Source organism: Mobula birostris, chromosome 5, assembly GCF_030028105.1.
Source record: "Mobula birostris isolate sMobBir1 chromosome 5, sMobBir1.hap1, whole genome shotgun sequence".
Lineage (NCBI taxonomy): Eukaryota > Metazoa > Chordata > Chondrichthyes > Myliobatiformes > Myliobatidae > Mobula > Mobula birostris.
In genome coordinates, this window is record NC_092374.1 from 202934550 (window position 1) to 202960164 (window position 25615).

A 25615-nucleotide genomic window follows, 5' to 3' on the forward strand; every position below is an offset into this window, starting at 1 on the left:
AATCAGGCTGTTTGGTGCCACAACAACAACCGCTCACTCAATGTCAGCAGAACAAGGCCGACTATCGTCTGGAGGAGGGAATAACCGGAGGTCCATGAGGTAGACCTCATCAGGGAATCGGAGGTGGAAGGGGTCAATGCCTTTAAATTCCTTGGGGTTCTGATTTCAGTGGATTTGTTCTGGGTCCAGCACATTAAGCGCCATTACTGTGATAGTACAGAATTTGCGCATTTTCGACATGCCATCTAAAACTTTGACAAACTTCTACAGATACGCAGTGGGGATTATCCCGACTGCTTGCATCACGGCCTGCTGTGGAAACACAAATGCCCAGAGTGAACATAGCCCAAACTGTCACAGGAAAAGCCTTCCTCACCATTGAGCGCATCTGACAGGGAGCGCTGCCACAAGAAAGCAACATCCATAATTAAGGCCATGTTTTCTCCTCGCTGCTGCCATTGGCAGCCGAACGTGCCGCAGCAACAGTACTGTATCAGGAAAAGTTGCAGAGAGAACGGTCGGAAGGTTATCTCAGTTACGAGTCCGGGACAGTTTCATTTTACAACGCGGAGACCACGTCCCATCTCCTCACTTTCACTGGAAATAAATTCACAGGGAAACTTTATTCTTTCTTCTGGACTTGGGAAAAAAAAAACAGTGGCTGGGAATCTGCTCCAGGTCTGGTCCTGGAACCGGCGACAGGAGGAATACGGTGTCAATATAAGTGTGTAGAGAATGAAATAAGCACGAATTATAGATCCATTGATTTTAATGTGTTCACTGCATCCACCAACGGAACAGAAATACTGCGCATTCAGTAGCAGCTACGGGCTACAGGTCCGGAGTTCCCTGAGTCCTGAAGACCCACGGACAACGTGACAGGTTAAGTTGGACAAGTGGTGGTGGTGCTGACTGGGAAGGTCAGGGTGAATGTTAGGGAATGGGCAGGCAACGCTGGAAACACACAAAGCGCCGGAGATTCTCAGCGAGACAGACAGGATGGGAATGGAAAATGAACAGTTACCATTTCGGCTCCAGACCCTTCATCTGGGCTGAAAGAGGGGAGATGGTCGGTACAGAAAGGTGGAGTAAGAGCTGGCAGATGAGGAAGGGGTGGAGTGTGGAAATGTGTCAGAAGCCGGGAGGTGAGAGGTGGCAGTGACAAGGATGATGGAATCTGGTCGGAGGAAGGTGGAGTCTGGAATGAAGGGAGGGAGGTGGGGAGGAGCGTGTGGAGGATGGGCAGGTGGTGAGGGTGGGGGAGGAGGGGAAAGAGAGAGGGTGATGGGGGCTGATGGATCATAAAGAGAGAAAATTAAGAGGAAAAGTGACAGAGGGGGAGCAACTACCGGAAGTCGGAGAATTCAGTGTTCATGCCGGCAGGTTTCAGGCTGCCCCAGTGGAACATGAGGAGCTGTTCCTCTAATTGATGAGACAAGATCACAACGGATGCCCACGTGGAATCAGTTATTCTGTTTTCGACCCGTTTTATCCCCAGGAAATGCAGGAACAACAATAACAAGTTAGTCAGGATCCACGGCGAGAGACACGGAGTGTGCGTTCCACGTCCATAACATCTTCATTCAAACGCTGCCTGGCCTCTGCGGAGTTCAAGTATTTTCTGTTTATTTTTAGTTTTTCGAGCATCTGATTCAAATAAACAAACAAGCAAACAACAACAAATGGATGTGACACACGAGAGTCTGCAGACGCTGGAAATCCCGAGCAACACAAAATGCTGGAGGAACTCAGCGGGTCCGGCTGCATTTATGGAAGGAATAAACAGACGATGTTTCCCGCCGAGAACCTTCATCGGGACTGGGAAGGAGGGGGGATAAAGTCGGAATAAGGCGGGAGAAGGTAAGGAGTACAAATGACATGTGAAAGGTACACCAGGTGAGTCGGGATGGAGGATTGGGGGAGGGAGCACTGGGGGAGGGAACATGAAGGAAGAAGCCCTGCAGTACCGGTTCCTAGCAGCAGGTGGGGATCCTCGCCGTGAAACTGATCTTTGCACAGCTCGCTATCCCCATCTCCTGGTTGAAAGCGGTACCGCCATGAACTGAACGTCCAAACATTTATCAACCAGATTGGCGGAATCGTGAATTCAGAGCATTAACAACGATGTCACCATGAGGGTCACATGGTGGCGTACCCCTCCTCCCATGTGATCCTCAACCTCAGTCCTTTCCCCTCACTCACTCTCCAGCCCTGTCAAACTCACTGGGCGACAAAAGACCCCCATGCAGGTATCAAAGGTCACACGCGGTTCTCAGTGTGGGTTTCTTTCTGCCCCTCCGTCACTCAGTGTTCCAGTGCCCCTTTCGCCCCATCCATCACTCAGCCTCGCTCACATGATCATTTGGGACAGTTGTGTCACCCGAGCAAGGATTGTGTCACCCACTCGGGTGGGAAGGAGAGCCCAATGCAGGGGTCACAGGAAGGAACCACGTAGCAAACAGGGTGCCGCAAAGGGAGGGGTGGGAAAGTGCTGGAGGCATGAGGTCTGAGGAAGGGTGCACAGAAGTTAAGGGGCAGGGGGAATCCCGAGGGAGAGGACAAGAGGGATCAAAGTTGAGGGAGGTTCGGATGAAACTGTGTGTAAGTGCAAGTGAAGACAAGGCCGTGGATAAAGGTAAATGTCTGAGCTCACGTGTCTGTGCGCGTGCGTGTGGCAGAGAAAGAGAGAGAAAGCCTGAGACATCTTCTCTGCTTTCCAGGTAGATGCAGGCTCAGCACTGGTCCAATTTTTCCATCTGTTTCAAAACAAATAGAAAGATGCTCGCTGGGGCAAAGTCTTCCCCACTGACACATTAAACACTTTGTCCGCAAAGGTAGTAATCTCGGGGTTACTGCCTGTGCCACGCGACAGTGCGAGTAGGAACGCGATGAGGTGGAGGATAAATGCGTGACTGAGGGATTGGAGCAGGAGACAGGGATTCAGGTTTTTGGATCATTGGGACCTCTTTTGGCGCAGGCGTGACCTGTACAAAAAGGACGGTTTACACTTGAATCCCAGGGGAACCAATATCCTGGCAGGGAGATTAGCGAGAGCTACTGAGGTGACTTTAAACTAGAATGGTTGGAGGGTGGGGATCAAATTAAAGAGGCTAGGCGGGAGGAGGTTAGTTCACAACAGGTGGGTGGGAACCAGTGCAGAGAGACAGAGGGGTGTAAAGTGAGGGTAGAAGCAAAAAGTACTAAGGAGAAAAGTAAAAGTGGCAGGCCGACAAATCCAGGGCAAGCATTAAAAAGGGCCACTTTTCAACATAATTGTATAAGGGCTAAGAGAGTTGTAAAAGAGCGCATGAAGGCTTTGTGTGTCAATGCAAGGAGCATTCGTAATAAGGTGGATGAATTGAAAGTGCAGATTGTTATTAATGTATGATATAGTTGGAATCACAGAGACATGGCTCCAGGGTGACCAACGATGGGAGCTCAACGTTCAGGGATATTCAATATTCAGGAGGGACAGACATGAAGGAAGGGGAAGTGGGGTGGCGTTGCTGGTTAAAGAAGATAATAACGCAATAGAAAGGAAGGACATAAGCCGGGAAGATGTGGAATCGATATGGGTAGAGCTGCGTAACACTAAGGGGCAGAAGACGCTGGTGGGAGTTGTGTACAGGCCACCAAACAGTAGTAGTGAGGTCGGAGATGGTATTAAACAGGAAATTAGAAATGTGTGCAATAAAGGAACAGCAGTTATAATGGGTGACTTCAATCTACATGTAGATTGGGTGAACCAAATTGGTAAAGGTGCTGAGGAAGAGGATTTCTTGGAATGTATGCGGGATGGTTTTTTGAACCAACGTGTCGAGGAACCAACTAGAGAGCAGGCTATTCTGGACTGGGTTTTGAGCAATGAGGAAGGGTTAATTAGCAATCTTGTCGTGAGAGGCTCCTTGGGTAAGAGTGACCATAATATGGTGGAATTCTTCAATAAGATGGAGAGTGACATAGTTAATTCAGAAACAAAGGTTCTGAACTTAAAGAGGGGTAACTTTGAAGGTATGAGACGTGAATTAGCTAAGATAGACTGGCAAATGACACTTAAAGGATTGACGGTGGATATGCAATGGCAAGCATTTAAAGGTTGCATGGATGAACTACAACAATTGTTCATCCCAGTTTGGCAAAAGAATAAATCAAGGAAGGTAGTGGACTAGATTCTGGACTAGTTCCTGAGGATTGGAGGGTGGCTAATGTAACTCCACTTTTTAAAAAAGAAAAGGAGAGAGAAACCGGGGAACTATAGACCGGTTAGCCTAACGTCGGTGGCGGGGAAACTGCTGGAGTCAGTTATCGAGGATGTGATAACAGCACATTTGGAAAGCAGTGAAATGATCGGACAAAGTCAGCATGGATTTGTGAAAGGAAAATCATTTCTGACGAATCTCATAGAATTTTTTGAGGATGTAACTAGTAGAGTGGATAGGGGAGAACCAGTGGATGTGGTATATTTGGATTTTCAAAAGGCTTTTGACAAAGTCCCACACAGGAGATTAGTGTGCAAACTTAAAGCACACGGTATTGGGGGTAAGGTATTGGTGTGGGTGGAGAATTGGTTAGCAGACAGGAAGCAAAGAGTGGGAATAAACGGGACCTTTTCAGAATGGCAGGCGGTGACTAGTGGGGTACCGCAAGGCTCAGTGCTGGGACCCCAGTTGTTTACAATATATATTAATGACTTGGATGAGGGAATTAAATGCAGCATCTCCAAGTTTGCGGATGACACGAAGCTGGGTGGCAGTGTTAGTTGTGAGGAGGATGCTAAGAGGATGCAGGGTGACTTGGATAGGTTGGGTGAGTGAGCAAATTCATGGCAGATGCAATTTAATGTGGATAAATGTGAAGTTATCCACTTTGGTGGCAAAAATAGGAAAACAGATTATTATCTGAATGGTGGCCGATTGGGAAAAGGGGAGGTGCAACGAGACCTGGGTGTCATTGTACACCAGTCATTGAAAGTGGGCATGCAGGTACAGCAAGCGGTGAAAAAGGCGAATGGTATGCTGGCATTTATAGCGAGAGGATTCGAGTACAGGAGCAGGGAGGTACTACTGCAGTTGCACAAGGCCTTGGTGAGACCACACCTGGAGTATTGTGTGCAGTTTTGGTCCCCTAATCTGAGGAAAGACATCCTTGCCATAGAGGGAGTACAAAGAAGGTTCACCAGATTGATTCCTGGGATGGCAGGACTTTCATATGAACAAAGACTGGATGAACTGGGCTTGTACTCGTTGGAATTTAGAAGATTGAGGGGGGATCTGATTGAAATGTATAAAATCCTAAAGGGATTGGACTGGGGACCATTTGGTAAATAAAAGTTTAATCTGATCAATTAAAGGTAAAAAATTAGCTTTAAATAAATCTTTATATTTTTTGGTAATTGTTATCCCTAAGTATATAAATGAATCAGTAACCAATTTAAATGGTAAACGTCCATAAATAGGTATATGCTTATTTAAAGGGAATAATTCACTCTTACTAAGATTCAATTTGTAACCAGAAAACTTACTAAATTGAGCTAACAGATCTAAGATAGCAGGAATTGACTTCTCCGGGTTAGAGATATATAACAACAAATCATCTGCATATGATGATAGTTTATGTATTTCATTTCCACGGGTAATACCAACAATATTTGGCGAGTCACGGATAGCAATTGCTAAAGGTTCAAGAGCAATATTAAATAGTAAAGGACTAAGAGGGCAACCTTGCCTAGTGCCGCGAAAAAGACGAAAAAAAGGAGATCTATAATTATTTGTACAGACCGAGGCTACCGGGGAGTAATATAACAATTTAATCCAAGATATAAATGTCATATTAAAATTAAATTTCCCAAGAACATTAAATAAATAAGGCCATTCAACTCTGTCAAAGGCTTTCTCAGCATCTAATGAGATAATACATTCCGGGGTAGTAAGTGAGGGGGTATAAACAATATTCATTAACCTCCTAATATTAAAAGATGAATAGCGATTTTTGATGAATCCGGTTTGATCCATGGAAAGAATTTGAGGTAACACCTTCTCCAGTCTAGTAGCTAGAATTTTTGAAAAAATTTTTGAATCTACATTCCAATCTCTTTGTCTTTGATTGGTCGGATTAATGCTATTAAGATGATCATTTTGCCTAAATTTTTGTATGTATTTCAATCGGTTCCAATTTTTATCCCAAAATCTTTTTTTGATAACGTGGATTCAAAAATTTCCTCATATATTTGGCAGAATAAAAATCCTAGGTTAGGTAAAAGATATTTACAGAAATCCAAAAAGGAGGGGGGACTTGCCCTCCCAAATTTTAGATTCTATTATTGGGCAATTAATATTCGATATTTAAAATTTTGGCTACAAGATTTGGACGCATCTTTAAACCCTCATTGGGTAAATCTTGAATCTAATTCATTACAAGGGTTTTCCTTGGGTTCGGTTTTAGGAACTTTACTTCCTTTTACTTCTTTTAAATCATATAAACAAATGAATAACCCAATAGTTAAACATACTTTACGTATATGGTTTCAATTCCGAAGATTTTTTGGGTTTAATCAATTCATTCTAGCAAGTCCCATTATATCAAATTTTCTTTTTCAACCTTCCATGATGGATCAAGCTTACTTGGATTGGAAAACCAAAGGTATAATATCTTTTCGCGATTTATTTTTGGATAACTGTTTTATGTCTTTTGATCAACTCTCTAATAAATATAACTTACCCAGATCTCACTTTTTTAGATATTTACAGATTAGAAACTTTTTAATTACTGTCTCTCCTAATTTTCCACACCCATATCCAATGGACACTTTGGAAAAAATCTTAGACTTAAATCTTTCTCAGAAAGGTGTAATAGCAATTGTATATAATATAATTATGAATTTATGTCCTGATGCCTCTAATAAAATTAAAGCTGACTGGGAAAGAGAACTTGAGATTAATATACCGACTGAAAAATGGGAAAAAATTCTTCAGTTGGTGAATTCATCCTCTGTATGTGCTAAGCATAGGTTGATACAGTTTAAAGTAGTTCACAGGGCTCATATGTCCAAAGATAAACTATCTCGTTATTACTCTTATATTAATCCAATATGTGACAGATGCCAGTCTGAGATTGCTTCTTTAACTCACATGTTTTGGTCATGTCCCTTGTTGGAGAAATATTGGAAAGAAATTTTTGATATTATTTCAACGGTCCTAAATCTAGACTTACAACCTCATCCAATTACTGCTATCTTTGGATTACCAATGATAGACTCAAATAATTTAACCTCTTCATCACGAAGGATGATTGCATTTCTTACTTTAATAGCTAGAAGGTCCATCTTGTTGAATTGGAAAGAGATCAACCCTCCTACAGTATTTCATTGGTTTTCACAAACTATGGTGTGTCTGAACTTGGAGAAAATTAGAAGTGCAGTTTATGACCCTTCTATTAAGTTTGAAAAAATTTGGAGGCCATTTATTCAGCATTTTCATTTGATGTAATTTGATCATTTCCAAACTGGTTTTATTTCTTTGTACTGTTGTTGGAGGGGAGTGGAGGCGTCGACGCTGTGGTTTTCTTCTTTTCCATTTTTAAGTTGTTAGTTTTGTTCAAGTCTTTTAATTTAGTTTAGTTTTTTTTTCTTTTGGGATGGGTTTTTTTTTTCTTTTTTTGTCTTTTTCCTTTTTTTTTTGCTTTATATTATCCGTGATCAGTTCTACATGTATGGGAGTTTTGGTAATTTCCACTATTTGGTTTTGCAATTACTCTTTTTTTAAATGTAACAATACATCTCATATTATCTGTATTATTGCTATGTTTTGTTTCTATATTTTGAAATTAATAAAAAGATTGAAAAAGGGATTGGACAGGCTAGATGCAGGAAGATTGTTCCCGATGTTGGGGAAGTCCAGAATGAGGGGTCACAGTTTGAGGATAAAAGGGAAGCCTTTTAGGACCGAGATGGGGAAAAACTTCTTCACACAGAGAGTGGTGAATCTGTGGAATTCTCTGCCACAGGAAACAGTTGAGGCCAGTTCATTGGCTATATTTAAGAGGGAGTTAGATATGGCCCTTGTGGCTACGGGGATCAGGGGGTATGGAGGGAAGGCTGGGGCGGGGTTCTGAGTTGGATGATCAACCATGATCATAATAAATGGCGGTGCAGGCTCGAAGGGCCGAATGGCCTACTCCTGCACCTATTTTCTATGTTTCTATGTTTCTATGTCCCAGCCTCACGTACTGGGAGGCGGTCATCTGTAATCGCTTCTCTAGTCAAACTATCTACATATATCTTGTCAAAACATTACTCCGTCTGGGTAGCCTCCAACCTGATGGAATGAACATCAATTTCTTGAACTTCCGGTAATGGCCACACCCTCACCCTTCCCCATTCCCATTTCACCAACTCACCTTGTCTCCTTTCCTGCCCATCACCTCCCTCTGGTGCTCCTCCACCTCCCCTTTCTTCCATGGCCTTCTGTCCTCTATCCCCCTTCTCCAGCCCTTTATCAATGTCACCAGTTTCCTTCCTAGCTCTTTATTCACCACTCCTCCTCTCCCGGTTTCACCGATCACCTACAACCTTGTATTTCTTCTTTCTGTCCCCTCACCTTCTCACTCTTACTTCTCATCTTTTTTTCTCCACTCCTGATGAAGATCTGATTTTCTCTTGCTTGAAGCTTTGGTGAGGTCACATTCGGAGTGTTGTGGAGACACATGAGGCAGCAGAGACAGGGCTTTGATGCAGAATCTCAGCCTGAAACGTCGACTATCACTTTTCCTGTAGAAATGCCACCCGACCTGCTGAGTTCCTTTATCGGCTTCTTTTTGTCTTTGGAGTACCGAGTATTTTTCTGTGCATTGGGTGTTTGACGGTCTTCTTTCTTTTGGTTTCCATAAGGCTTCTTTATTTTGTGGCTGCCCGTGAGGAGGCAGGAAAAGGGAGGTGGGGTGTGCGGGATATAGAGTGTATGGAGAAAGGCGGGGTTAGTTTAATTTGGTCTCATGGTCAGCACAGACATAGTGGGACCAGGTTACTGAGAGAACTGGGAAAATACATTGTGAAGGCTCTGACCACAAAGAGTAAACAGGAGTGGATTCAACTTTCTGTGAGAAATCCCCGGTCAAGCTCTCTGACCCGAAGAGTATCAGACAGAGAGAGGAGTACAGTGAAGAGAGAAATCAAGAGGATAGGAAGAGAACACGCGATACCTCTGCAGATAATTTGAATGATAATTACGATCAGTTCCTGAGGATTGGAGTGTGGCTAATGTAACCCCGCTTTTTAGAAAAGGAGCGACAGAGAAACCGGGGAGTTATAGACCGGTTAGCGTGACATCGCTGGTGGGGAAAATGCTAAAGTCAGTTATCAAATATGAGATAACGGCACATTTGGGAAGCGGTGAAATCATCGGCCAAAGTCAGCATGGATTTGTGAAAGGAAAATCATGTCTGACGAATCTTACTAGAATTTTTTGAGGATGTAACTCGTGGAGTGGACAGGGGAGAAAAACACTGTTGACAAGCTCCCACACAGCCGATTAGTGTGCAAACTTTAAACACACGGTATTGGGGGTGTGGTATTGATGCGGATAAAGAATTGGTTGGCAGGCAGGAAGCAAAGAGTGGGAATAAACGGGACCTTTTCAGAATGGCAGGCAGTGACTAGTGGGGTACCACAAGGCTCAGTGCTGGGACCCCAGTTGTTTACAGTATTTATTAATGATTTAGACGAGGGAATTAAATGCAGCATCTCCAAGTTTGCGGATAACACGAAGCTGGGTGGCAGTGTTAGCTGTGAAGAGGATGCAGGGTGACTTGGATAGGTTGGGTGAGTGGGCAAATTCATGGCAGATGCAATTTAAGGAGGATAAATGTGAGGTTATCTACTTTGGTGGCATGAACAGGAAAACAGATTATTATCTGAATGGTGGCTGATTTAGAAAAGGGGAGGTGCAACGAGACCTGGGTGTCATTGTACACCAGTCATTGAAAGTGTGCATGCAGGTACAGCAGGTGGTGAAAAAGGCGAATGGTATGCTGGCATTCATAGCAAGAGGATTCGAGTACAGGAGCAGGGAGATTCTAATGCAGTTGTACAAGGCCTTGGTGAGACCACATCTGGAGTATTGTGTGCAGTTTTGGTCCCCTAATCTGAGGAAAGACATTCTTATAGACAATAGACAATAGGTGCAGGAGTAGGCCATTCGTCTCTTCGAGCCAGCACCACCATTCACTGTGATCATGACCGATCATCCACAATCAGTATCTAGTTCCTGCCTTATCCCCATAACCTTTGATTCTGCTATCTTTAAGAGCTCTACCCATCTCTTTCTTGAAAGCATCCAGGGACTTGGCCTCCACAGCCTTCTGAGGCAGAGCATTCCATACATCCACCACTTTATGGGTGAAACATTGTTGCCATAGAGGGAGTACAAAGAAGGTTCACCAGATTGATTCCTGGGATGGCAGGACTTTCATATGATGAAAGACTGGATCGACTAGGCTTATACTCACTGGAATTTAGAAGATTGAGGGGGGATCTTATTGAAACGTATAAAAATCTAAAGGGATTGGACAGGCTAGATGCAGGAAGATTGTTCCCGATGTTGGGAAAGTCCAGAATGAGGGGTCACGGTTTAAGGATAAAGGGGAAGTCTTTTAGGACCGAGATGAGGAAAAACTTCTTCACGCAGAGAGTGATGAATCTGTGGGATTCTCTGCCACAGGAAACAGTTGAGGCCAGTTCATTGTCTATATTTAAGAGGGAATTAGATATGACCCTTATGGCTAAAGGGATCAGGGGGTATGGGGAGAAGGCAGGTACAGGGTTCTGAGTTGGATGATCAGCCATGATCATACTGAAAGGCGATGCAGGCTCGAGGGACCAAATGGCCTACTCCTGCACCTATTTTCTACGTTTCTATGACATTCATGAGCGGCTACAGGCACATTGAGATTTAAAGAGTAATTGGTGAAAGAACAGATTTCCTTAAGCACTGATGTGGTTATCAACCGGTGGATCAGCTCGGGAGGGGAGTGGTCTGAAATCAATATTTCCCATCCCTGTTTCCCAGGGAAAACAGCATGGGATCCACGGAATGAAGGAAAATGAACATCAACATCATGGAAAATCTCACATTACAAAAGAGTAGGTGCTGATGATGTGAAAGCCAACTGAGGTGGATAAATCCCCAGAGCCTGATCAAGGGAATGCGAAGACATCAGGAGTAGGTCCACCCTATTACCACAATTTTTGGATTACCAATGATAGAGCTAAACCATTTAACCTCTTCATTTCTTACATTAATGGCTAGAAGATCCATTTTGCTGAACTGGAAAGAGATCAATCCTCCTGCCAGATTTCATTGGTTCTGTCAAACTATGTTGTGTTTAAACTTAGAAAAAATTAGAAGTGTAATTTATGATCCCTCTATTAAATTCAAAAAGACTTGGAAGCCATCTATTCAACACTTCCAAACGATGTAATTTGATCTTTTCCAAACCTATTCTGTTTCTTTTTAATATATGCCGAGATGGGCGGAGTCGACAACACTAATGGTTCCTTTTTTTTGACGTTACACAACAGTCCATGTCTTTTTCTTTCTTTAGTTTAAGTGGTTACCATTGTTTAGATTAGTTTTTCTTTTGGGTATATATTATTTTTTTCCTTTTTCATGTTTTATTTGGTATATTATATTTATATCTTGTACGATTGGGAGGTTTAATACCCATGTGCCAACTGGGTTTATAGACAATTGACAATAGATGCAGGAGTAGGCCATTCAGCCCATTGAGCCAGCACCACCATTCACTGTGACCATGGCTGATCATCCACAATCAGTACCCTTTTCCTGCCTTCTCCCCATATCCCTTCACTCCGCTATCTTTAAGAGCTCTAACCAACTCTTTTTTGAAAGAATGCAGAGAATTGGCCTCCACTGCCTTCTGAGGCAGAGCATTCCACAGAACCACAACCCTCTGTGGAATTTATATTTAAATATGTTGGGTTTCCTATGTTTCTATTAAAAGTGCAGCAAATTCAGAAATCAAAGGTGGAGAGAGAGGGTGCAGGGTGGCTCAAGGACACAACTTGAGAAGGGCTGGAAGGACAATCCAGGGAACTCCAGGCCGCTGAACCTCACATCTGTGATGGGAAAATTTCTGAGAGACAGGATCAAAGTGAGTTTGACCAGAAAACCATAGAACATCAGAGCAGAATCACGCCATTCGGTCCATCAAGTCTACTCTGTCAATCCATCATGGCTGACTTATTTACCCTCTCAATCCTATTCTCCTGCCTTCTCCCGACAATTTGACACCCTTACTAATCAAGAACCCATCAACCTCAACTTTAAATATACTCAGTGACTTGGCCCCTACATCTCTCTGGACAATGAATTCCAGTTTCATAATCTAATGACTAAAGAAATTCCCCCTCACCAATGTACAAAAGGGATGTATTTGTATTATGGGTCCGTGCGCCTTGGTCCTCGACTCTCCCACTATTGGACACATCCTCTCCAACTCCATTCTCTATAGGCCATCCAGTATTTGACTGGTCACAATGAGATAACTCATTATTTTTCTAAACTCCAGCAAATGCAGGAACAGAACCATCAAATGCTTCTTCTAACTAACCTGTTCTTTACCAGGAGCATTTTTCACAACTACCTCTGGACCCTCTCCAATGTCACCACAGCCTTTCTGATACGAGGAGCCTAAACTGCTCACAATACTCCAAATGGAGTCTGACCAATGACTTAACAAGGCTCAGCATTACATCTTTTCTTTTACATTCTTGTCCCCTCAAAATTAATGCTGACATTGCATTTGCCTTCCCGACTACTGACTCAGCCTGCATGTTAAGTTTTGGATAATGCTGCACTAAGATTCCCAAGTCTCTCTCCACCTCCAATTTCCAAATTTGCTGCATGTTTAATAGAAACATAGAAAACCTACTGCCTAATACAGGCCCTTCGGCCCACAATGCTGTGCCGAACACGTACTTACTTTAGAAATTACCTAGGGTTACCCATAGCACTCTATTTTTCTAAGCTGCATGTACCTATCCAGGAGTCTCTTAAAAGATCCAATCATATCCACCTCCACCACCGTCGCCAGCAGCCTATTCCATGCACTCACCACTCTCTGAGTAAAAACTTACCCCAACCTCTCCTCTGTAACTACTTGAAAGCGCTTTTATTCCTTCGATACCTTTATTCCCTCTACCAACGTGCACAACCATGTACTTCCCGACACTATATTCCAGCTACCACTTCTTTGCCATTCTGCAATCTAAGCCCTACTGCAGACTCCCTGTTTCCTCAAAACCACCTACCCCTCCAGCTATCTTTGTATTGTCCACAAAACCAGCAATTCTGCCATCTATATCACCGACAAACAAAATATAAAGAAGCGGTCCCAACACCGACCCCTGCGGACACCACTCGTCACCGACCCCTGCGGACACCACTCGTCACCGACCCCTGCGGACACCACTCGTCACCGACACCCGACAAGTAAAGGACCTCTTTATTCCCCCTCTTTGTCTCCTGAGAGTCAGTCAATCTTCTATCCGTGCGAGTATCTTTCCTGTAATTCCATGGACTCTCAGCTTGTTCAGCAGCCTCATGTGTGGCTCCTTGTCAAATGTCTTCTGAATATCCAAGTAAACAACATCTATTGACTCTTGTTTGTCTATCCTTCCTGTTATTTCCTCAAAAAATGCAACAGATTGGTCAGGCAAGATTTTCCTGAAGGAAAAATCATGCTGATTTCAACCTATCATGTGCCTTCAATTACTCTGAAACCTCATCCTTAATAACAGACTCTAGCCAACCAGTGAAGTCAGAAGAAATCGCCTATAATTTCCTGTCTTTTGCCTCCCTCCCTTTTTAAAGAGTAGAGTGACATTTGCAATTTTCCAGTCCCCCAAAAACACTCCAGAATCTAGTGAAAACTGAAAGATCAGCACTAATATCTCCACAATCACTTCAGCTACTTCTTTATGAACCTCTGGGTCTCACTCATCTGCTCCAGGTAACTTGTCTACTTTCAGATCTTTGTGTTTTCCACGGTCCTTCTCCATAGTGATAGTGACAACACTCACTTCTGTGCCCTGACACTCTCAAAATTCTGGCAGACAGGCACAGTCCAGGCTGCAGGAGGATGTGCTGAGGGACACAGTGACGCTCAGTACAGCCAGTGCAAAGTCTCTGGGAGAGGACCACAGTCGAGACTCCTTCTGCTAGCACACATGGAGGGCCTGGGTCAGGTGGGGAAGCCCCACGAACACTGAAATTTACAACATCCCCGAGGCGATCTGAGTGACAATGGTTTAAACAGTGTCAACATTACTGAATGTATTGCCCATATGACATTAAGAATGTCAAATATCATTTGAACTGTTTTAAACTTTTCTAGATATGTTATTATAAATAAAGCTTAATTTCTTAAAACATAAGTTTACCTTTGCAGCACACACAAAATGCTGGAGGAATTCAGCAGGCCAGGCAGCATCTAAGGAAAAGAGTACAGTCAACGTTTCGGGCCGAGACCCTTCATCAAGACCAGAGAGAAACAGATGAGGAGTCAGGGTTAAAAGTTGGGGGAGGGAGGGAGAAACACAGGGTGATAGGTGACACCGGGAAGCGGGGAGGGGTGAAGTAAAGAGCTGGGAATTTGATCGGTGAAAGAGATACATGGCTGGAGAAGGGGGAGTCTGATAGGAGAGAACAAAAGGCCACGGAAGAAAGAAAATGGAGGCGATGGGCAGGAAAGGAGGTTAAGTGAGAGAGGGAAAAGGGGACAGGGAATGGTGAAAGAGGGGCTGAGAAATCGATGTTCATGCCATCAGGATGGAGGATACCCAAGTAGAATATAAGGTGTTGCTCCTCCAACCTGAGCATGGCCTCATCGCCATGGATTGAAATGTCAGAATGGGAATGGGAAGTTTAATTAAAATGGGTGGCCACTGGGAGATCCTGCGTTTTCTGGCAAATGCAGCATAGGTGCTTGGCAAAGCGGCCTGCCAATCTATGTCAGGTCTCACTGATGTACAGGAAGCCACACCGGGAGCACCAGACACAGTACGTCACCCCAACAGACTCACAGGTGAAGTATCGCCTCACCTGGAAGAACTGTTTGGGGCCCTGAATGGCAGTGAGGGAGGATGTGTCGGGCCAGGTGTAGCACATGTTCCGTTTGCCAGGAGGGAGATCAGTGGCGGGTGGGGGGGGGGGGTGCGAATAGACAAGGGAGTCATGTAGGGGGAGAACCCTGTGGAAAGCAGAAAGCGAGGGGGAGGGAAAGATGTGCTTGGCAGTGGGAACCTGTTGGAGATGATGGAAGTTACGGAGAATTATGTGCTGGACACAGAGGTTGGTGGGGTGGCAGGTGAAGACAAGAGGAACCCTATCCCTGGTGGGGCGGCAGGAGAATGAGGTGAGAGCAGACATCGTGAACTAGAAGAGCTGCAGCTGAGGGCAGCATTGATGGCGGAGGAAGGGAAGCCCCTTTCTTTGAAGAAGGAGGACACCTCCAATTTTCTGAAATGAAAAGCCTCTCCCTGAGAGTAGATGCGCCGGAAACAGAGGAATTGAGAGAAGGGGCTGGTGTCTTTACAAGTAACAGGGTGGGAAGAGGTATAGTCCAGGTAGCTGTGAGAGTCCGTGGGTTTATAACAGGCATCAGTAAATAAGCTGTCTCCAGAGACAGAGACAGTGAGATCAAGAAAGAGGAGGGAGGATTTGGAAATGGACCAGGAAAAATTGAGGGCATGGTGGACGTTGGAGGGAAAGTTGATGAATTTGAAGAGCTCAGAATTGGTGCAGGAAGCAACACCAATGCAGTCATCAATGTAGCGTAGGAAAAGTGGGGGACAGACACCAGTAACATAAACTGTTCCATGTAGCTGATGAAAAGGCAGACATAGCTGGGACCCTTGCGAGTGCCCATGGTTACCCCTTTTGCTTGAAGGAAGTGGGAGGAGCCAAAGGAGACATTACTGAGAGTGAGGACAAGTTCTGCCAGACAGAGGAGAGTGGTGATGGAGAACTGGTTGGGTCTGCTGTTCAGTAAGAAATGGAGAGCTTTGAGGCCTTCCTGGTTGGGGGTGGAGGTGGGGGTATAGGACATCCAGAGTGAAAATAAGATGATTCGGACCAGGGAATTTGAAATCATTGAAAAGATCCAGAATGTGTGTGAAGTGCCACTGTTGTAGGGAGGAAGGGACTGGACCAGGAGGGATAAAACAGAGTCAAGGTGTGCCGATATGAGCTCAGTGGGGCAGGAGCATGCTGAAACAATGTGTCTACCTGGACAGGCAGGTTTGTGGATCTTGGGTAAGAGGTAGAAAGGGGAGGTGTGGGTGCAGGAACTATGAGGTTGCAGGCAGTGGGTGGGAGATCCCCAGAGCTTATAAAGCCGGTGATGGTGTGGGAGACACTCACCTGGTGTTCCTTGGTGGGGTCCTGTTGGAGGGGTAAGCAGGAGGTGTGTGAGAATTGTCGCTGGGTCTGAATGGTAGAGGTCAGTATGCCAGACTACTACAGCACCCCACTTATCTGCGGGTTTGAGGGTGAGTTGGCGGACCGCCTCCCTGAACTGCAGATTTCATTCCGATGGAAGCGCCGAGTTTGTTCTCAGAGTCACAGGAAGCTCCTGTCAATGACTTTGTTTATCGCCTGTGCATCTGAACTTTGCGTTAATGAACTTGAGCACAGTTCCTCCAGAGTAACACGCTTGACCACAAGTCACCAGGAAGGACTCGATGTACTCGGTGCAACACACGCAAAATGCTGGAGGAACTCAGCGGGCCAGGCAGCTTCTGTGGGGGGATGGGGGGGGGCGGCAGGTACAGTCGTCGCTTCGAACCGAAACCCTTCGGCAGGGCTGGAGAAAAAAAAAAGCTGAAGTAGATTTAAAAGCTGGGGGAGGGGAGAGAGAAACACACAGTGATAGGAGTAAACTGAAGGGGGAGGGATGAAGTAAAGAGCAGGGAATTTGATTGGTGAAAGAGATACAGGGCTGGAGAAGGGGGAGTCTGATAGAAGAGACAGAAGGTCATGGAAGAAAGTATATGGGGAGGAGCACCAGACGGAGGCGATGGGCAGGCAAGGAGATAAGATGAGAGAGGGAAACCGGGGATGGGTAATGGTGAAGGAGAGGGGGTTGGGGGCATTACCGGAAGTTCGAGAAATCGATGTTGATACCAGCAGGCTGGAGGCTACCCAGACAGAATATAAAGTATTGTTCTTCCAACCTAAATGTGGACTCATCACAACAGTGGAGGAGGCCATGGTAATGCCCCCACCCCCCACCCCCAATTCTCCTTCACCATTCCCGTCCTCTTTTCCCGGTGGTGGGCAATATGATGAGGGGCATTGATCGCGTGGATAGCCAGAAGCTTTTTCCCGGGGCTGAAATGGCTAACACGAGGGGCCATAGTTTTAAGGTGCTTGGAAGTAGGTACAAGGGGATGTCAGGGGTAAGTTTTTCACACAGAGAGTGGTGGGTGCATGGAATGCATTGCCAGTGAAGGTGGTGGAGCCAGGTACAGTAAGATCTTTTAAAAATCTCTTAGATTGGTACATGGACCTTAGAAAAATAGAGTGCGATGAGGTAGGGAAATTCTTGGCAGCTTCTAGAGTATGTTCCATGTCTGGCATTATGTTGTGGGCAGAAGTGCTGTAAATTTGCTATGTTCTATACTGGATGAACTCAGCAGGTCAGACTGCATCTATGGAAATGACATTTCGGGCTGAGATCCTTCTTCAGAACTGGAAAGGAAGGGGGAAGTCTCTAGAATAAAATTGGTGGGAGGTGGGGACAGAACAGAAAAGAAGATAGCTGAAGCCAGGTAGGTTGGAAAGATAAAGGGTTGGAGAAGGAGGAATCTGATAAGAGAGCAGAATGGACCATAGGAGAAAGGGAAGGAGGAGGGAACGCAGGGGGAGATGATAGTCAGTTAGGCGAAGGTAAGAGGCCAGAGTGGGGAATAGATGAACAGGGGAGGGCGACGGAATTTTTTTCTGGAGGCAGAAATAAAATTCATGCCATCAGGTTGGAGGCTATCCAGACATAATATACATTGTTTTTCCTTCGCACAAGAGAAGGCTATGGACTGACAGGTTGGAATGGGAATGAGAATTGGAATTAAAATATTTGGCCACCAGGAAGTTCCATCTTTGGCAGATGGAGCAGTGTTGTTTGACAATGAAGTCCCCAGTTTACAACAGGTCGCACCAATGTAGAGGAGGCTGCATTAGGAGCGGCAGACCAAATAAATGACCCCAGCAGATGAAGTGTTGCCTCACCTGGAAGGACTTTTTGGGTCCTTGAATGGAGGTGAGGGAGGAGGTGACTAGGTAGTTTGGCTGCTTGCAGGGGTAAGTGTCAGGAGTGAGATTAGTGGGGAGGGTGAATGGACAAGGGAGTCATGGAGGGAGTGATCCCTGCAGAAAGTAGAGAAGTTAGGAGGTAAAGTTATGTTTGAGGACACGAGTTCAGTGGGGCAGGAGCACTTTGGAGCAGGGTCGGAAAACAGGCCAACTGTTCTCTCGCTTTTCAGGGATTGTCCCTTTCAGTTCTGCCTTACACTGAACCAGGCTTCGTGCTCCGGGTTCATTTATATTCAGACCTCTTTAATGTGTTTCTGATCCCACCCTGACGTGGAAATTGCCGCGATTTCTTCCCAGAGAACACTTGCAGCAACGTTATGTTCATTCCCGAGACTGCAGCGCGCCTACTGGACAATCGCGGTACTGCAGGGGTTCAGCAGCTCCCGAAAGTGAAAGGATCCTGAACCAGGAAGTACCGAGAGTTAACATGGCTTCGAAAGGACAGGTTGAGGGTTTAATCGAGGAGATAATTTGTCCCATCTGCCTGGATTTCTTCATCGATCCGGTTATACTGGAGTGTGGACACAACTTCTGCCGCTCCTGCATCACACGGTGTTGGGAAAGGGAGGAGAGAAACTCCTGCCCGGAATGTAGAGAGGAGATTGCGGACCGCACCCTCAGAGCCAGTCGGGCCTTAGCAAATCTGTCTGAGAAAGCTCGAAAACTAAACCTGAATCCGAAAGAGAAGGAAAGTAAACTTCACTGCGAGGAACACCAGGAAGAACTGAAGCTGTTTTGTGAGACGGACAAGAAACTGATCTGTCTGATCTGTAGAGATGCACTGGAACACAAGTCTCACAACTTCATGCCGGTTAAAGAAGCCATTAAAACTTACAAGGTAAAAATAACCCGCTTTCGACCGTCTTTTTGTCTCAGCCAAAAGTGTCATCTTTTTTGTCTAATCCATTCACTCTTGATTCCCAGGATCGGGTTAAATCTTCCTTAGACTCTCTCACAAAAAAGAAATCAGACTTTCAGGAAATGGAGCAGCAACAGAAAGAGAAGATTTTTGGAGTTCGGGTGAGGCTTCCTGAGCAGAATTTCCAATATCATTGTGTAGTTTTGTTCCCTTTAATGCGGAATAGCCGAGTATCGCAGCTCCAGTAACCTGGGTTTGATCCTAACCCCTGGTGCTGTCTGCGTGGAGTTTGCGCGTTCTCTCCGTAACCAGTGCCTTCTTTTAGCCGACATTCCATGGTTGAACGGTAAATTGGCTACTGTAATTAACCCCGTGAAGGGGGGTTGTATGTGAATCAGGTGGGAGTTAATGGGTCAGTGAGGAAGACTGGGTTTCAGGGAAATGTGATTAAAGATCTGAGAACCACTTACTTACTGCCTGTTATGCCACTGGTGTTTAGGACAGCAATGAAGGTCCTCCATCTCTGGCAGTGTTCATGTCTCCATTGAACACGTCAGCAGCTACTTTTCAGTTTTCACTCCTGTCAGTCATGCAGGTCCTGAGTGGAGACTCAGCAATAACATGACACTCAGATATAGAAAGACTCTTCATTGTTTCTGTAACAATTTTGTTTTACCAGTCAGTATTGTTAGCCCTGAGCTGAACCCATGAACCTGGAGGACCAATAGACCACTCTTACTCTGGCCTCTACCCTTTGACCTGTTTGGCATGGGTGACCCTACCAAGAGTCAAAGCATAAAGCCCACATTCCAGCCAGCAGAGTTCTTTGGGTCACTGAGGCTCACAAGCCTCCAAACCCAATGGCAAGGATGTGGTCCTCTTGGATGATGATGGGCTGGATAGACCTTCCATATCATAAGGAAATACACCAGGGCCAGATAATAAACTAGCCTCTCATTTCATTTGACAGGAACAGTCACAAAGCTTTCAGTCCCAGATCACATCCCAGTTTGCTGAATTGCGCCGGATTATCATGGAGAAAGAGCAGCACGCGCTCCGAGATCTCAGGGAAGAAGAAGAGAGGATTCTAAATCTAATGGAGAAAAATCTCCGAGAGGTTCAAGAGAATTTAAATTCTATTCAGGAGGAAATCTCTAAGTTACAGACACGGAAGGATCAGAAAGACAATGTGATATTCCTTATGGTGAGAGATTTCAGTCTGGTTCTGTAAAAGTGCACAGTCACAAAATGATGTATTTTAAATCAGTGTGGAATTTACAGATACTGCAGCTGTAAAGTGGTTTAAACCTGGCAGATGTTTTCACTGTTCTGGACTGCTGTCATTCCTCAAACCGGACTCCCACAACATCCATACATCACAGGACAGTCTGCAACCTTCTCGGCAATGAGTTACTCTGAACATAGCGCTGAGCTGGTGATCGTTTATGTGATTCCCATGTATAATATCCCCTGATACTCAGAGTCTGTGAGTATGTGTGAGGGTCTGTCTGCCGATCAGTGGGAACTGAGGTTGACTTGCAGAATGTGACCCACACATCAGATTTAGAATTAATATCAGTTTGTATCAGGTTCATTGTTTTGGAGAATTTTGTACCATCTGTTTTGTTTTTCAGATATATTCTTTTTCGGATTATATCCCATTTTGGATCAAAGAAAGGTCTTTCAGCCCTTCTTCTCCTATCAATTTCCCTGTTTCACAAGCAATCTCCCACACATTCACCACACAGAGCAACAGTGCCCCGAACTCCATGGTCCCTCATGTGTTTATGCAGCTTCCCCATTACATTCAATCTCTGCTGTTCCACTTCAGCCACTCCTGTGGCAGTGAGTTCCACATTTTCTTCACCACATTTCTTGTGGCATGTATTAACAACTAACTGATGTTTTAACTTTGACGTTTGGTCTCTGCCCAAGCAGAAATATTTTCTCCACTCCCACCCCGTCAAATTCATTCGCAATCTGAAATTTCTCCATCTGATCCTCCCTGACATCATATCCAGATAAAAATACATAACCTGTCCAGTCTGTCCTGTAAGTTCCATCCTCTCAGTTATGGTATAATTTTCATAATCATTCCTTGTACTTTCTCCCGTGGTTCTGTGTCCCTCTTTCATGCCTCATGAAAACAGGTTGAGTGCACTCGACCCTTTGAGGTTGAGAGGCATTGATCGTGTGGATAGTCAGAAGCTCTCTCCAGGGCTGAAATGACTGCCACAAAAGGGCACAGGTTTAAGGTGCTTTGGAGTAGGTACAGAGGGGATGTCAGGGGTAGGTATTTTTATGCAGAAGATGGTGAGTGCGTGGAATGGGCTGCTGGCAACTATGGTGGAGGCGGATATGATAGGGTCTTTTAAGAGACTTTTGGATAGATACATGGAGATTAGAAAAATAGAGGGTTGTGGGTAACCCTAGTAATTTCTAAGGTAGGGACATGATCGGCACAACTTTGTGGGCCAAAGGGCCTGTATTGTGTTGTAGGTTTTCTATGTTTCAATGTTTCTTTCACCGTGTGTGTTAGTGGGAATAAGTGGGAATTTTCAGCAGTTTGTAATAACTTGCCTCAGATTCCTGCTATTCGGATGCTGACAGTCAGTCTCAGTAAATTGAGATCTGTGTTTTATTTATTTCAGGAGGAAACTCATCGCAAGAAGAGGTAGGACATGGTCTTTACTGAAACTCTGGATGGATTTGTAAAATAGTTCAAACTTTGCTGATGCTCAGTTTATAACCAGCTGTATAATATTTACAGGTTCAGTGAGGATACCCTGACATTGTCTGTGACAGATGGTGCCCTACGGGCTGAAAAATTCGATCATCCCTATTTGATGATAGCGTTGGAAAAAGTGTTTGATGGCATTAAGCAAGGTAAAACATACAGTTTCATTTGTCCTTGTTTATGAGGCACAGTTTCAAAGGTTCAAAGGTCAGAGAAATGTATACAGTATACATCCTGAAGTGCTTTTTCTTCACAACTATTTTTCAAAAACAGAAGTGCCCTAAAGAATGAACGATAGTCAAGTGTTAGAACCCCAATTACAACCCCCCCCCCCCGCTCCCCTCCGTCCTGCACATAAGCGGCAGCGAGCAACAGTCCCACTCCCCCCAGCGGCAAAAGTAAAGCGCACCCGCTACCAGCACTCAGCGTGAGCTAAGCGATAGCACAGACACAGACTTGCAGTTACCCCAAAGACTACATCGTTAACCCAATAGTTCAACACACTGCAGGCTCTCTCTCTCCTAATAAGGGAGAGAGAGGTGACTCCATTTTTCCAGCCAGCGGGAGAGAAAACAAACAACTCGCTTTATTACGATGTTAAAAGTCCGTTACGTCACTTTTTCCGAGCTCTGTGCCTGAAGATCACAAAGATCCCTGGTTCCCAAGCACCCAGCAGATGTTCCGACTCCCCCAACGACACACTCCCCCAGTTGACGGGCGAATCAAGAGTCGGTGTCACCCGTGTGTCGTTGGGGGAGTCGGAACATCTGCTGGGTGCTGGAGACCAGTTGCTTGGGATCCTAGGCTTCTGAAAAGGTGCCGAGATCATGGACCGAGACTTCAGTATACTGAATAGCGGCTGATTGTGGAACCCCGAGAGAGGGTTCCATTCTCGCAAAGAACCGTAGTCAGTGTGTAACTCCAGGTCAGGGTCTTCAAAAGAATCCTGAAAGGGAAAAATAGAGATGTTAACGATGGAAATAGAGCTGTTTCCGAAGATGCAAGCAAATGAGTCGCCGTTGGGAGCCATAACAACTTCGCTCTGCCTCCCTGATATAATTGGCTGTAATAATACGACTGAAGGGGAACTATAGACAATATGACATAGCAGCAGAATTATCTACTTGGCCCATCTTTGAACCTCCTTTGAATCCGCTCCAATGCCATCACCTCTTTTCTCAGATTAGGAGCCCAAAACTGTTCACAATACTCAAGGTGAAGCCTCACCAGTGCCTCACAAAGCCTCAGCAACATACCCCTGTTCTTGTATTCTAGATCTCTTAAACCGAATGCTAACATTGTATTTGCCTTCCTCACCACTGACTCAACCAGCAAGTTAACTTTTAGGTTGTTCTGCACAAGGACTCCCAAGTCTCATTGCATCTCCGATTTTTGGATTTTCTCCCCACTTAGAATACAGTCTGCAGATTTATTTCTATCACCAAAGTGCATGACCATGCTTTTTCCAATATTGTATTTCATTTTCTCCTTTCTTGCCCATTTTCCTAATCTGTCTCAGTCCTTCTGCAGCCTACCAATTTCCTCAACACTACCTTCCCCTCCACCAATCTTCATATCATCTGCCAGCATGGCACCAAAACCATCTATTCCATCATCTAAATCATTGATATACAGCATAAAAAGAAGTGGTCCCAACATTGACCCCTGAGGAACACCACTAGTCACTGGCAGTCAACTAGAAAATGGTACTTTTATTCCCAGTCGCTGCCTCCTACCAATCAGCCAACTCTCTAAACATGTCAGCAACTTTCCTGTAATACCATGGGCTCTTAACTTGGTAGCAGCCTCGTGTGGCACCTTGTCAAAGGCCTTCTGAAAGTCTATTTATATAACATACACTGCATCTATCCTATGTGTAATCTCATCAAAGAATTCCAACAGGTTTATTCATGCAAGAGCTTCCCTGAAGGAAACCATGCTGACTTTGTTCTGTCTTGTCCTGTGTCACCAAGTACTCCATAACCTCAACCTTAACAATTGACTCTAACATCTTCCCAATCACTGAGGTCAGGCTAACTGGTCATAATTTCTTTTCTGCTACCTTCCTCTTTTAAAGTATGGAGTGACATTTGCAATTTTCCAGTCGTCTGGCACCTTGCCGGCTTCCAATGATTTTTGAAAGATCATTTCTAATGCCTCCGCAATCTGTAGCGCTATCTCGTTCAGACCCCGAGTGTGCAGTTCATCTGGTCTAGGTGACTGATGTACCTTTGGGTCTTTCAGCTTTTTGAGCACCTTCTCCCCTGTAAATTTAACTGCACTCACTTAGTTCATCTGCCACCTCCCTGTCCTCCGTTATTATTTCTCTGGCCTCATTTTCTAGCAATCCTACATCCACACTAATCACTCTTTTATTTTTACATACTTGAAAAAGCTTTTACTATCCACTTTGATATTGCTTGTCAGCTTGCTTTCATATTTCATCTTCTGTCCCCTAATGATTCTTTTAGTTGCGCTCTGTAGTTTTTAAAAGCTTCTCAATCCTTCCTTCCCACTAATCTTTGCTTTGCTTTATGTCCTTTCCTTTGCCTTTGTATTATTTTTCCTTTGTATTATTTTCCCATTTGAGTATTTCTTTGTTTTTGGAATACACCCATCCTGCACCTTCTCATTTCTTCCCAGAAACCCACTCCATTGCTGCTCTGCTGTCATCCCTGCCAGCATCTCCTTCCAAATTATTTTGTCCAACTCCTTTCACCTATCACTGTAAATTCCCTTATTATACGGTATTACTGCTATGTCAGACTTCACTTTCTCCCTATCAAATTTGAAGTTGAAGTCAATCATTTTGTGATCACTGCCTCCTCAGGTTTCTTTTACTTTAAACACCCTAATCACCCCCAGTTCATTCCATAACCCCCAATCCAGTATTGCTGATCTCCCAGTAGGCTCAACGACAAACTGCTCTAAAAAGCCATCTCACAGGCATTCAGCAAACTCACTCACTTGAGATCCATTTCCAACCTAATTTTCCCAATTGACCTACATGTTCAAATCTCCCATGACTATCATAACATTGCACTTTTGTCACTCCTTTTCCATATCCTGTTGTACTCTATGGTCCACATCCCAGCTACTATTGGGAGGTCTGTACAGGTGTACCCCGCTTTTCAAACGTTCACTTTACGAAACCTCACTGTTACGAAAGACCTACATTAGCTCCCTGTTTTCGCTAACAGAAGGTGTTTTCACTGTTACAAAAAAAGCAGCACGCGAAAAAAAATCAGCGTGCGATAAAAATCAGCGTGTACCCCGAGCAGCCGCTCTCCCCGGTATTCGGAACGGCGTTCTCGCCAGCATGGCTTAAACACGTGCCTGTGAACAGCCATTTGCAAGATGAGTTCTAAAGTATCGGAAAAGCCTAAAAGAGCTTGTAAAGGTGTTACATTTAGCGTAAAACTAGACATAATTAAGCGTTTCTATCGTGGTGAACGAAGCAAGGACAAAGTGAGTTTGGCTTGTGGAAGTTGACGAAGATGATGTTGAAGAGGTTTTGGCATCCCATGACCAAGAACTGATAGATGAAGAGCTGATGCAATTGCAAGAGGAAAGGATAATAATCGAAACTGAATACAGTAGCAAACGGACCGAAGGTGAAGTCATCCAGGAACT

At 44.7% G+C, this 25615-nt stretch overlaps 1 protein-coding gene and 1 long non-coding RNA gene across 3 annotated transcripts in view; one reads left to right on the plus strand and one right to left on the minus strand.

The window, feature by feature from the left end:
• Positions 1 to 766: 766 nt before the first annotated feature.
• Positions 767 to 16863, minus strand: LOC140198294 (uncharacterized). Its single transcript, XR_011886157.1, has 3 exons — positions 16437 to 16863; positions 14456 to 14505; positions 767 to 1601 (listed from the first exon to the last, which is right to left on the minus strand). It is a non-coding gene; the product is annotated as an uncharacterized lncRNA (long non-coding RNA).
• A 1910-nt stretch (positions 16864 to 18773) lies between these two features.
• The window catches only part of LOC140198290 (zinc-binding protein A33-like), a 44427-nt gene continuing 37585 nt past the window's right edge, over positions 18774 to 25615 (plus strand). The window contains exons 1-5 of one of the 2 annotated variants that reach the window (XM_072259356.1): positions 18775 to 19224; positions 19311 to 19406; positions 20216 to 20449; positions 21897 to 21919; positions 22016 to 22131. In XM_072259356.1, the coding sequence (XP_072115457.1) occupies positions 18814 to 19224; positions 19311 to 19406; positions 20216 to 20449; positions 21897 to 21919; positions 22016 to 22131 (880 nt within the window). In that variant the 5' untranslated portion in view covers positions 18775 to 18813. Of the gene's footprint in view, positions 19225 to 19310; positions 19407 to 20215; positions 20450 to 21896; positions 21920 to 22015; positions 22132 to 25615 lie in introns of both variants that reach the window. The other variant, XM_072259357.1, reaches the window with a different exon arrangement.